This window comes from Micropterus dolomieu, linkage group LG07 (assembly GCF_021292245.1).
Source record: "Micropterus dolomieu isolate WLL.071019.BEF.003 ecotype Adirondacks linkage group LG07, ASM2129224v1, whole genome shotgun sequence".
Classification (NCBI taxonomy): Eukaryota; Metazoa; Chordata; class Actinopteri; order Centrarchiformes; family Centrarchidae; genus Micropterus; species Micropterus dolomieu.
Window position 1 is genome coordinate 1,001,199 of NC_060156.1, and position 13,718 is coordinate 1,014,916.

At 39.5% G+C, this 13,718-nt stretch overlaps 2 protein-coding genes across 9 annotated transcripts in view; both read left to right on the forward strand.

The window, feature by feature from the left end:
* The window catches only part of LOC123974059 (thrombospondin-type laminin G domain and EAR repeat-containing protein-like), a 33,926-nt gene extending 26,081 nt beyond the window's left edge, over positions 1-7,845 (forward strand). For both annotated transcript variants that reach the window (XM_046054496.1, XM_046054497.1), the window contains exons 14-17: positions 637-813; positions 5,198-5,376; positions 5,907-6,008; positions 6,086-7,845. In XM_046054496.1, coding sequence (XP_045910452.1) covers positions 637-813; positions 5,198-5,376; positions 5,907-6,008; positions 6,086-6,239 — 612 coding nt within the window. In that variant the 3' untranslated portion in view covers positions 6,240-7,845. The remainder of the gene's footprint in view (positions 1-636; positions 814-5,197; positions 5,377-5,906; positions 6,009-6,085) is intronic.
* A 924-nt stretch (positions 7,846-8,769) lies between these two features.
* Positions 8,770-13,718, forward strand: part of si:dkey-230p4.1 (trichohyalin) — a 30,039-nt gene continuing 25,090 nt past the window's right edge. For 4 of the 7 annotated variants that reach the window (XM_046054488.1, XM_046054494.1, XM_046054495.1 and 1 more), the window contains exons 1-4: positions 8,815-9,160; positions 12,299-12,463; positions 12,542-12,679; positions 13,123-13,200. In XM_046054488.1, the coding sequence (XP_045910444.1) occupies positions 12,323-12,463; positions 12,542-12,679; positions 13,123-13,200 (357 nt within the window). In that variant the 5' untranslated portion in view covers positions 8,815-9,160; positions 12,299-12,322. Of the gene's footprint in view, positions 9,161-12,298; positions 12,464-12,541; positions 12,680-13,122; positions 13,201-13,718 lie in introns of all 7 variants that reach the window. The other 3 variants (XM_046054490.1, XM_046054489.1, XM_046054492.1) reach the window with 3 other exon arrangements.

The following is a 13,718-nucleotide window of genomic DNA, read 5'->3' on the forward strand; positions in this document are numbered from 1 at the left end:
AGCAGATGGCAGTATTTGTTTTGCCATCTGCTGGGACCCGATGACCAGGATTTCTGTTTTGTCTGAGTTCAGCTGGAGGAAATTATTTGACATCCATTGTTTAACTTCACAAAGGCAGTTGTTAAGTGAACTCAGCATTCCAGGGTCTGTGGATCTGACGGGCAAGTATATTTGTGTGTCATCAGCATAAATATGAAAAGAAATGCCATGTTTATGGATAATATGTCCAAGGGGAAGCAGATACAAGGAAAACAAAATGGGTCCTAAGACCGACCCCTGAGGCACACCATATTTAACTGGACAGAATGAAGAGACATAGTTGTTTACAGACATGCAAAACTTCCTATTTGACAGGTAGGATGAAAACCATTCTAGAGCAGTACCAGAGATCCCCACCCAGTGCCTCAGTCTGTCTAACATGATGTTGTGATTAATGTCCTATTGTCCTTCTTTCCTTTCCTTGCCCATTCTTTACTATTTTGTGGAGTTGTATCCTCACCTTCCCGTCCTCTCCTGTCCTCTCCCATCACATTCCCTAATCCACATCCTGTCTCATCCTATTCCTACTCTGGTCTCTTTCCTTCCCAGTTCCCCTCTCCCATCTTATCTTCTCTGTCGTCTGTCTCGTCCCTTCAGCTATTTGAGGTGAACCAGACTCTGTCCACGTCCGGAGCGTATGACTGGGAGTTCTTCTCCGTCGGGCCGTACCACTTCCTGGTGGTCGCCAACACCTTCGACGGACAGACCACCGCCATCAGCTCCACCGTCTACGTCTGGCTGGACGGCTGCTTCCGGGTCTTTCAAAACATCCCGGTCAGTGTCTGTTGGCTTTATGTGATGATAAAGTGTTTAATGAGGCAGGGTCCGGGTTCAGGATCTGGCTCCAGGATCGACCCCCTTCAGTGGCTGTTTCTGATACCTGGAGATGAACAGGCTGCACCAAAGTTTCAGATCTAATACAGATCTCCTCATGAGATGTGGTTTATCATATTTATGACACATGACTCTGTTTCTTTACATATGAGTCTCTACCTGCACAGGTGAGTCTATATCTGTACAGGTGAGTCTATATCTGCACAGGTGAGTCTCTATCTGCACAGGTGAGTCTATATCTGCACAGGTGAGTCTCTATCTGTACAGGTGAGTCTCTACCTGCACAGGTGAGTCTCTACCTGCACAGGTGAGTCTCTACCTGCACAGGTGAGTCTCTACCTGTACAGGTGAGTCTCTACCTGCACAGGTGAGTCTATATCTGTACAGGTGAGTCTATATCTGCACAGGTGAGTCTATATCTGCACAGGTGAGTCTCTATCTGCACAGGTGAGTCTATATCTGTACAGGTGAGTCTCTACCTGCACAGGTGAGTCTCTACCTGCACAGGTGAGTCTCTACCTGTACAGGTGAGTCTCTACCTGCACAGGTGAGTCTCTACCTGCACAGGTGAGTCTCTATCTGCACAGGTGAGTCTCTACCTGCACAGGTGAGTCTCTACCTGTACAGGCGAGCCCCATCAGACGCTCCCAGCTGGATGACAGCAGACAGACATGATGAAGAGGATTATGACAGTAATCACAGTGGATCGGACACGACGTGATGACAGCTAACCACAACTCAGCCAGATGAAAGTAACCTGCTGCCTCACAGCTGCAGGGAAACGCAGCTGTTACCTGAGTGAAGCTGCTCGTTCCTTCAGCTACACATTCAGTTAGAGTTAACAGCTGATCTCACAGGATGTAAACAAACCTCCGGCTGTGTTAAGTTATCAAACCCGTCTCAGATCGTTACAGGCCTGAAGAGTCGGGATAAAAACTTGATAACATGAGTCCTGTCCATGTTTGGACCGGCCTCTGTCTTCTTGGTGTTTTGACTTAAGGCGAGATTTTGGGCTACTTTACTTCCTCGACATGTTTTATTTCAGACTAGAGGGAAGAAAACATCTAAAATCAACATTTAGTAGTTTATTTCCCTGCAGTTTGTCTCTGAGCGTCTGTAGATTTCTCCTAAAAGGTCGCTTTCTAACGCTACATGTCCTCCTGCTGTCATCGCCGGTACCGTTGGGAAGCTCTCTCTCAGAGCCGGACTTAAGCTAAGCGTCGATTTCTGACAGCGTGATTCGGACATGCAGTTACTCAGTTATCAGTTTAATGTGTTTTAGATGTTCTCTATTGTTGTTGTTGTTTGAACGCCTTTGTCAGAGAAAAAAAATCAAGCAAGCGTCTCGACTTTTGAACTAACGTTACTGTTTTGCACGTGTGTTTCAGTGCTTTTACAAAACACAAAACGTTGATTAACGCCACTCTGTCCTGCAGAGTGGGCGCTTCGCTGGCGGTAACGTTACCTGCTGGAGTTTCTTTCTACAGGCTAAGTTTCACGTTTCTTAGCAGATGCTTCATTACAAAATTGTTCGCGGTTGAAAGCTTTCTGCTGGTCTCAGCGTTTACGGAGGGCCGTGTTCTCTGCACCTGTGTGACACACCAAGTTCGGTCTGATGACTTCCAGCTGTGGAAAGAACGCCTCTCTCCCTCGTTCTTCCTTTAGCTTCTTGGCTAGCAGCTGACTTGTTACGTCCGGTGTCGCTGACCTGCAGCGCGGTCGCGCATGTTATATTAATATTCAAAATGAAACACAAACAAACAGATCCATCTCTGAAATGGTCAACAAGAATTTACAAACGATGCGTAATCTACGTTGATTCCAGCGGTGAACTACAGTCTTGTGAGTGGCTACTGAAGCGCTTTGGCCCCCTGGCTGCACATCCAGCAGTGTTTGTATGCAAGAAACCCGTCAGAATTTAACAATAGATATGTTTACAGGCTGTTTCTCCTCTCAGCCTGAAATCTCCACTTCCTGACTATATTCTGAATATGCTGAATTATAGAACATGTTATTCCCAAAAACATGGAGAAAATAGATTTTATTTATGCCTTTTAATGAGACTATTTTCTGATTTATGGAGTAATAAAAAGAGATATCCAAAATCCCCCCCTGTAAAAACATTTAAGTCTAACGTGTCAGCAAAATAAAACAATAATTGTGAACCTGACTTAAACCAGAGTTCAGATTTCAGTTCAAATGATGTAAATTAAAGATGTAAATTAGCACATGTTTCATTGGATGCTGCCTCATTTGCATATTTAAACATAGAATTTCAGAAAACCTGTAATACAAACATTTTTGTCTTAATGTGAGTAGTCAGCTAGGAAAGTTTCATGGTGATATCTGTTAGTAAGGTTTTTACCCTGCAGCGTCTAAACCTGAACCAGTCTGGACCAGGTTTCGACTCGTCTTGAAAGGGTTTGAGGACTTGGACTTTTCTTGGACTCCAGACCCACTTTAGCAGAAAAATAACATCATATCGTTTCCCGAGCTTTTAAGCGGAGCTCTCAGGTGATCACAGTAATCTTCCTGTGCAGCTGTAACGCTCTGATGAAGTGAAGTCACTGAACATCGCTCGCTGCTGAAACACACCTGACGGCAGGACGTCCCGCAGGTCAGTGATGAAACAGTCATGTGATGACAGACGTTCACATGAAGGCAGTAAAATCACTTTCACGTTTCTTCTGCTCAGTTAGTTCATGATGATTAAAAAGCAAACTCCCGTTAAAGCACAGGAAAGCAGAGGAGTGTAATTAATGTGTGTGTGAGGGGGTTTCCAGCAGCAGACTGTTTGGACTCGTCCGTCCGTCACGACGGATCATCCCTCTGAAGGCTTTTATTGGATTTTAAAAACCACAAAAACACCTTTAATTTATCTTCTGACAGAAAGAGTCACAGCCGGCGGAGAACACGTTCACCTGCTGTTTACGCTGCGAGTGACGGATCTGATTTAGATCTCAGGCGGAATCAAACCTGCTGGCGTCCTCTTCATTTGTTAAATCCTTATGTAAGACAGATTCTCTCCGTTGGTCTCTAATTTATTAACAATCATAACTATTCATGCACAACATTTACTGACTGTAGGTTGTAATGTTTACTCACACACTTTGCTCGTAAATCATTATTCCGGTTCGCATGTACCTATTTTTAGGGGCATGTGCGAGTGAAAGACTCTGGAGAGCCCTGCAGCACCAGCCTGGAGTCCTCATGCTTCAGTTATTCTTCTTCCACTTCTTTGCCGTAGACTTACAGTCACTGTTAGGCTACAGCCGATGTTCAACGTACTGCTTTACCCTTTTTTAGAAAGGTAGTAAATACAGGAGATTTACTGGAAAGTGTTTAAAGGGGAGGAGCCCAGGATAGAAAGGGGAGGAGCCCAGGATAGAAAGGGGAGGAGCCCAGGATGATACCGGTGAACACATTGATCGTTTCTGATTAAAGGCTCTGGGAATTTGAAAACAAACCATATGTAATATTTAAAACAACTCGACCTGGATCCCGTTTTGACTCCAAATAATAATAATAATAATAAAAATGCTAAAATGCTTGATTAAGTTGGTCGTGTTTTAACTTGCTACCGCCGCCCCTCAAAATATGAGGTGCGTTTGACTTAACTTACGGCATGCTGGTTACAAATTGTGTCCGACTTTCGCCGCCGCTGCAAAACGTCACGTGACATTCAAACCTCGCGGGAGCAAGGCGGCTTGGATCCACGCTATTGCCTGGTCTGAGATCAGTGACTGAAAAATGCCGCGAGATCGGTCATTGATCTCAGCTCAGGCCGGTAGAATGTGTCCGACTTGACGGCGCCGTTTGTATTCCCCGCCCCTGCAGCCCACGTTAGACTACGACGTCGTCGGTGAAAGTCAGCCGCAGTTCCGCATTTCAAACACTCCTCTTGGCTTTGCAGATATTGCAAGTAGCCGTAGAACTTGTTGGCGCTCCACGCTACGTTAGCTCTCCTAGCAAAGTGTCTGTGTGTACTGATGGGCTTCAAAGTGCATTTTAAAATTTGAATCATTACTTAGAGCCTTGCAGGGTCAAGCTCGCTCATACATCCAGGATCTATTGCATGCGCGCACTTCTGGTCTCCCTGAGGTCTTCAGGCCTTCGAGACCTTTTAACTGTTCCCAGAACAGGTTTTAAGAAAAGAGGTGATCGCGCTTTCTGCGTGGAGCTCAGTAAATCAGGTTCTCTCTCCTGAACATGAGCAGAACATTTAATGGACATCTGAGCAGCAGTTGTTGAGATATTTCATCAGTGTTTTTAAAAAGTTACCCTTCTGAGTCTGAGTTCTCTGAGTCTGCTGCTCTCTCTGCAGACGGTGGGAGCGACGGACTGGGAGACGTTTGAGATCGACGGCAGGTTCTTTCTGGCCGTCGCCAACAGTCAGAAGGTTTTGGGCCGCGGTCCGAGTCTCTACAGCATCAACTCCACCGTGTACGAACTCAACACGCTCACACGGACCTTCATCCGCTTCCAGGACATCCTCACACACAGGTGACCGCCCTGCGGATTCAGTAGGTGGTGTCTCCTGCAGTTAGCTCTGTTAAACAGCTCATGTTCATGTACTTTACATTTCCAGTCCAGGCCCTAAAATCCAGATGTTTCCAGCAGGGAGTTTGGCAGCATTATGTTTCTATGATCAGCAGATCAACAAGTCTGGTTCATTCCCTACACTTTATAGCTTCACTTGTTGCTAACGCTACAGTAACCGCTAGCTGCTGTTACCAGCTGGCTCTGAACCAGCGGTCCAGAGCTTAGTGCTGATGTTAGAGGTGGAAACACCAACACCCCCCCGGAGCGCCGAGCTTCCAGTCCGCGCTGAATCAGCAACAGGACGGCTAGCTGCACGGCTAACTGAGTAGCTAGCAGCAGCTGCTGTTAGCAGTAGTTAGCGGCTAAAGTAACTGCTAACAAACAAACTCTGGAGGCAGAGCAGCCGGAGGAGGAAGGAAAAACCAGCCAATGTTTTCTCCGTCAGGGCTTCCCTCCACTGTGCTGTGTTAATATGTTGTTGTTGTGTGCAGCGCTGTGGACTGGGAGTTCTTCACCATCGGAGAGGAGAAGTTCTTGGTTGTGGCCAACTCTCATGACGGCAGCTCGTACTCTCTGAACAGCGTGGTGTACAGGTTCGTACCTCCTGGAGGTCAGGGGTCAGACTTTGTGCGTTTGCAGGTCTTTACCTCTGCGTGTCTTGTGTTTTCAGGTGGCAGGGTTACGAGGGCTTCGTTCCGGTTCACAGTCTGCCGACGTTCGGCTGCAGAGACTGGGAGCACTTCAGCACCGACGAAGGCTCCTTCCTGGTCTACTCCAGCGCCACCTCCAGGCTCAGCAAGGTCTTCAGACTCAGGACCTACTGAAAGAAACTCCGTGCTGCAGCTGCAGAGCCTCTGAGGAGCTGCCTCTTTAGAAAGCAGTTCGACTTTACAGAGTTCCTCGCCTCCATCCGGGGCCTCAATCCAATCAAAACAACTTCTTGTTTACCTCCTCCTGAGTTTATTACAAATAAACATTTTGCTGTGATTTAGTTGCAGTAAACAGATCAAATGATGCCGATTTGTTAATAATATTGAGTCCTGCTTTGTCAACTCTGTCAGCAGGATGACGAGCAAACAACCGTTAAAATGCTTGTTTTCTGAATGGAGTTCAGATCGATCAGGGCTGTGCTAACTTATTTTACAGTTAAGTACAACGATATTCAGGAGAAGCGATCACAGAGCAACTCGGTGACAGGTTGAGAAGCACGAGTGAATCCACAAAAATCACAATGAATAATTTCAATTAAATAAAAGCAGTTACTCTGAGCTCTTCCAGCTGGTAAACACCTCCGTATAGAGCAGAATCCGGCCGGACTGCTCGCCGTCACTCAGCAGAGTATTTCTTTATATAAAATATGTTTTCAACTCACGGCCCGGCAGGAATTCGCGTCTGTTGGTTGTGTGTAATCGGCCTCGCTGCGCGCTGTGTGTGGACGCACCTTCACATCCTGAGGTGCTTCACAGCTTCAGCCGGTGGATGAAGATCCTGCTGGCGTTTTGTTCCAGCTGCGTGCTCCTCAGGGCTCATTTAGATGTGCTTATTTAAAAAGGTCAGCTCGTGTTAAGCCCTGCTGAAGGGGACGGCGCCCTCGAGTGGTCATAGAAAACCTTTTCAATGAGAGAAAATGTTTTTGAAATGAGAAGGAAGGACAAAGAAGACGCAGTAACGCCTCTGTGACAGATTCTGCTCTGACACGCAGCTAATAAGCTACGACAGGTGCCACATGACGTTCCAGCCAATCAGAGCTCAGCTCTGTCAGGACGGCTTGTCGAAGCTGAACTTGAAAACTCTTTGCACAGCAAGATGCTCGTCCTTACAAAGGTTTATTTAAAACCGACTGAATTATTTTACACGGCTTTCAAATGGAAACAGAGTAAAATAAATTGGTTGGTTGAAATTAAATACATTATTATTTATTTTTACTGTACTGAAAGGCTTGAAGGTCACGTCGACTTTATCACTGTATATTAAAACAAATCAGGTGCAAAATATAAATAAATCTGTATATAGACTCCTACAAAATAAAATGTTATATTGTTTGGAAAAGTTTTCTGACATTTTGTTACTGAAATAATCCTGATGTTTTTGGATCAAAGGATCCCAATCCTACTAAAAAGGTTTGATCCAGATCGCAGCCAGGACTGGATCAGGTGATCTGATCACATTTCAGAATCCTTTTTTTCTTTTGAACAACCCATTTTTCCAGATTTGATCCAATCCGATCAGATTACTTTTGAATCTGATCGTCATGTGATGCAGCGTCTTTCTGTAAAACCAAAGAAAAGCTTTTGTCCTGCAGGTCAGCTGCTGCAGATTAAAACTGAATATTAATATTTCTGTATGTGGAGATTTGTTATGAAATACATTTAATAAAGTGTGTCTGAAATTATTAATGTTCATGAGTAAGATGAAAAATAAAACTATACACATAAACATGTGATATTAATGAATTACTTGTGTTGTGTTCGTTACCTAAGGCTGAATTTATTATTCTGAATATGGTGGTTCATCTTGTTTTGCACGTCGGTCTGTTTCTTACTGCTCCTCCTGGATTCTGCATCAGGACTCTGATCGGTTATAGATGAATGTGTCACACCAAATCCAGATTACCGGCGCTCTAAATGGGACTACAGATCACAGAGTCGGCTGTTAGCTACATGAAGAACAGCAGGTAGAAAATCCAGTGTGGAAACCAGAACACTTAAACAAACATCAGACCTCATCTGACCCACAGCCAATAAACAAAAACAAACAAATTAATTACATCATTTACAAATATATTGTGGCTATTTTGAACGCACGTGTTAATTTAATTGTTTTATAGTCAAGAAAAGAAACATTCAGAGTTCTTTATTGTGAAGAGACCAGCGGATCTCAGGATGGGCGACTGATGATCGTTCCTACGTGATGAATAACAATACTTTCATCTGAACAACCCAATTTCAAGAGAAATCATCACGATCATTTACCTCATTGTTTAAAGCTTAAACATCTGTGTAACATTATAGAAATAACAGAAAATAACAGAAGAGCATAAAATGTCACCTTGAGCCACTTCCATTACCGTGTGCACTGAAATAAGAAAGCTGAATACGTACTTCATTGCATTTCTGTCAGTAGAGCCTCCTAAAAACTGCAGCTGGACCTTTAAACCCCTTCTTGAAACAGACTTTTGTTACGGAGCCTTTCCTGATTTTACTTGGTTTTCTTCTCTATTTAATGAAGTGTTTTCTCGCTGTTATCTGTGTTGTAGGTTACTTACTCACTTTATTTGAATTGAACTTCTCTAATATTTCTAGTTTAGCAGAATATGTGTGTTGCTGTGTGTTTGTTTCTCGCCAGGTGTCGCTGTTTGGCTTTAAGCTGTTTCCGGTCTCCGGGGTGAAAGGTCGGGTTCCCGGTTTGAAAGTGCTAACAGCAGCAGGTTTGTCCATGAACACCTACATGTGCGTGTTTACGGGTCCGTTTGCTCAGTTGAACTTTTTAAAGTGTTTCAATGTTCGTCGTTGTTTGGCGGGTTGTGAGAGCAGCTCGCGCAGCAGCAGGTACGAACTTCACCTTCGCTTCCGTTTGTTCCCCTGCTGTTAGCATGCTAACGGGAGCTAGCGGGAGCTAACGGGAGCTGCGCTAAAGTTTATCCCGGGTTATTCTCTAATGAACCGCTTCTCTGCAGCAGTTTCACATCAGTCGTAGTTGGAACCGGTTCTGTCCGGGTCTCGAACCTGCGAGCAGCCGCTGCCAGGTGAGATGTGCAGGATTAAACACTGAACACAAGCTAATTGTCACTTGTTGGACAGGTGTCTCTGTTATTTTGTCCACCTGGACTCTCAGCACAGTCTGTTCAGGGTGTTGACCTGGATTAGCGTTGAGCTGTTGTCATAGCGACAGGTCCCTAAATCCAAATCGTCCTGTTTATTAGCGACTCCCACAAACTGAGGACAACCACACTGATAAATAATTCTACTCATTTTACAGATACAGATTTTTTTTAAATTAAATACATAATACAATACAATATTAAACACTTACATGTCACTGTTTCATTTATTAAATTTTTAATATATAATTATAATAACACCCACATGTCACTGTTTCATTTAATTATTTTAATTTAAAATATATTATTATAATAACACCCACATGTCACTGTTTCATTTAATTATTTTTAATTTTTAATATATTATTATAATAACACCCACATGTGACTGTTTCATTTAAATATTTTAATTTTTAATATATTATTATAATAACACCCGCATGTCACTGTTTCATTTAATTATTTTAAATTTTTAATATATTATTATAATAACACCCACATGTAACTGTTTCATTTAATTATTTTAATTTTTAATATATTATTATAATAATACCCACATGTCACTGTTTCATTTAATTATTTTAAATTTTTAATATATTATTATAATAACACCCACATGTCACTGTTTCATTTATTTAATTTTTAATATATAATTATAATAACACCCACATGTCACTGTTTCATTTAATTATTTTTAATTTTTAATATATTATTATAATAACACCCACATGTGACTGTTTCATTTAATTATTTTAATTTAAAATATATTATTATAATAACACCCACATGTCACTGTTTCATTTAATTATTTTTAATTTTTAATATATTATTATAATAACACCCACATGTGACTGTTTCATTTAAATATTTTAATTTTTAATATATTATTATAATAACACCCGCATGTCACTGTTTCATTTAATTATTTTAAATTTTTAATATATTATTATAATAACACCCACATGTAACTGTTTCATTTAATTATTTTAATTTTTAATATATTATTATAATAATACCCACATGTCACTGTTTCATTTAATTATTTTAAATTTTTAATATATTATTATAATAACACCCACATGTCACTGTTTCATTTATTTAATTTTTAATATATAATTATAATAACACCCACATGTCACTGTTTCATTTAATTATTTTTAATTTTTAATATATTATTATAATAACACCCACATGTGACTGTTTCATTTAATTATTTTAATTTAAAATATATTATTATAATAACACCCACATGTGACTGTTTCATTTAAATATTTTAATTTTTAATATATTATTATAATAACACCCACATGTCACTGTTTCATTTAATTATTTTAAATTTTTAATATATTATTATAATAACACCCACATGTGACTGTTTCATTTATTTAATTTTAATTTTTAATATATTATTATAATAACACCCACATGTGACTGTTTCATTTAAATATTTTAATTTTTAATATATTATTATAATAACACCCACATGTCACTGTTTCATTTAATTATTTTAAATTTTTAATATATTATTATAATAACACCCACATGTGACTGTTTCATTTATTTAATTTTAATTTTTAATATATTATTATAATAACACCCACATGTGACTGTTTCATTTAAATATTTTAATTTTTAATATATTATTATAATAACACCCACATGTCACTGTTTCATTTAATTATTTTAAATTTTTAATATATTATTATAATAACACCCACATGTGACTGTTTCATTTATTTAATTTTAATTTTTAATATATTATTATAATAACACCCACATGTGACTGTTTCATTTAAATATTTTAATTTTTAATATATTATTATAATAACACCCACATGTCACTGTTTCATTTAATTATTTTAAATTTTTAATATATTATTATAATAACACCCACATGTGACTGTTTCATTTATTTAATTTTAATTTTTAATATATTATTATAATAACACCCACATGTGACTGTTTCATTTAAATATTTTAATTTTTAATATATTATTATAATAACACCCACATGTCACTGTTTCATTTAATTATTTTAAATTTTTAATATATTATTATAATAACACCCACATGTGACTGTTTCATTTATTTAATTTTAATTTTTAATATATTATTATAATAACATCCACATGTGACTGCTTCATTTAATTATTTTAATTTTTAATATATTATTATAATAACACCCACATGTGACTGTTTCATTTATTTATTTTAAATTTTTAATATATTATTATAATAACACCCACATGTGACTGTTTCATTTATTTAATTTAAATTTTTAATATATTATTATAATAACACCCACATGTGACTGTTTCATTTATTTAATTTAAATTTTTAATATATTATTATAATATCACCCACATGTGACTGTTTCATTTAATTATTTTTAATTTTTAATATGTTATTATAATAACACCCACATGTGACTGTTTCATTTATTAAATTTATATTATTTTTTAATATATTATTAGCACACACACGCTTACTGTTTTATTTATTTACTTTTATTTTTAATATTTATTTTTACGGAATTTGTATATTTTATATATTTTTTATTATTTTTTTATTAACACACAAACACAAATTTTACTGTTTTATTTACTTATTTAAAGAAATGTATAAAATGAATTGTTATGTAATTTATATCCAGCTTTGGCAACACTGTTGTTAAACATTCACGCCAAAAAAGCTGATATGAATTTGAATTGACAGAAACGGCTTCTCTTTATTGGTTTGTTTTTAAACATTGTTCAGGGGATGTGTTCAGGTGCAGCAGGCTGTGTAGGTCATCTGTGTTTTGGCAGAATCAGAGCTTGACTGTTTTATTAACCAGCTAATCATTTCAGCTGTTGGAGTTTAATTTATAGCCAAACGTCAGATTTTATAAACTCTTCAGGTGTTTTGTGTGAAGTTACTGAAGCTGTCAGATAAATGTAGGGAAGTAAAAGTATTTCCCTCTGAGATGTGGTGCAGTAGAAGTAATTTATATTTAGGTAAAGTACTTGAGTTAATGTACTACGAACAGACTCAGAGTAAATAATAAAAATGTAATTTTCACAGAGTCTCAGAGGTCGACCTGTCAGCATGGAGCCGCAGCTGCTGATTGGGTGGCAGCAGGAGAAGGCGGAGCTTAAACGGGAAGTGTGTCGTCTGCAGGAGGAGCTGGCGGAGAGTCGAGCGGAGAGAGAGGAGCTGGAGTCCAGGAGCAGAGCTCTGAAAGACAGGGTGAGGAGGAGGAGGAGGAGGAGGTGATGATGATGATCAGGGTGAATCAAACCATTAAATCTCTCTCTCTCTCTCCAGCTGCGCCAGTCAGTGTCTCCCTCGCTCGCCCTCTCTCTGCAGGTGGAGGGTGAGCAGAGGGAGTGGAGGAGGAGGGTGAGGGAGGGGAGAGAGAGGGAGGCCAGACAGGCTCTGCTCATCCACCGACTGCAGAACAAGGTGAGACTTTGAGAGTGAGAGTTTAAAGTCGGTCATTTCAGGTCATTTTATGTTAATATGCTGATGACATGTCAGAAGTCGCACGCCTCCCGAGCAGCGAGGGCTCAAGGGTCATGTTAATTGTTTAATTTATGAAATGTCCTAAAATTGGGACAAAGCCAAATGTTTCAAGAGTCAAATGTCTCGATGACCCTGATAGATATTTAAACATTTACTGATTATCATAATAGTTGACAGATAAAACTGCGATGAGATCGATTAATAAACTAATCGTTTCAGCTTTACTTTATTAATCAGATGGATGCATGGGTGTTGTATCAGTACTTCTACTCTTATTGATCGTCGTATTATTATTTTTTCATTGATAAAAAAATAATGAATCTTTTGAAAGACGACGTTCAGAACTGCGTCAGAGTTTCTGTACTTTCCCCCGACGTCTGCAGGTTCTGGAGTACAGAGACCGATGTCAACATGTGGAGCTGCAGCTGCAGGAGGAGCACACACAGCTGCTCAACACCGAGGTCAGACTCTGCTGCAGTACTACAGCAGTACTGCTGTAGTACTGCTGCAATACTACAGCAGTACTACAGCAGTACTGCTGTAATACTGCTGCAATACTACAGCAGTACTGCTGTAATACTGCAGCAATACTACAGCAGTACTGCTGCAATACTGTTTCAATACTACAGCAATACTACAGCAGTACTGCTGTAATACTGCTGCAATACTACAGCAGTACTGCTGCAATACTACAGCAATACTACAGCAGTACTGCTGCAATACTGCTCAATACTACAGCAGTACTGCTGCAATACTGCTTCAATACTACAGCAGTACTACAGCAATACTACAGCAGTACTGCTGCAATACTGTTTCAATACTACAGCAATACTACAGCAGTACTGCTGTAATACTGTTTCAATACTACAGCAATACTACAGCAGTACTGCTGTAATACTGTTTCAATACTACAGCAATACTACAGCAGTACTGCTGTAATACTGCTGCAATACTACAGCAGTACTGCTGCAATACTGCT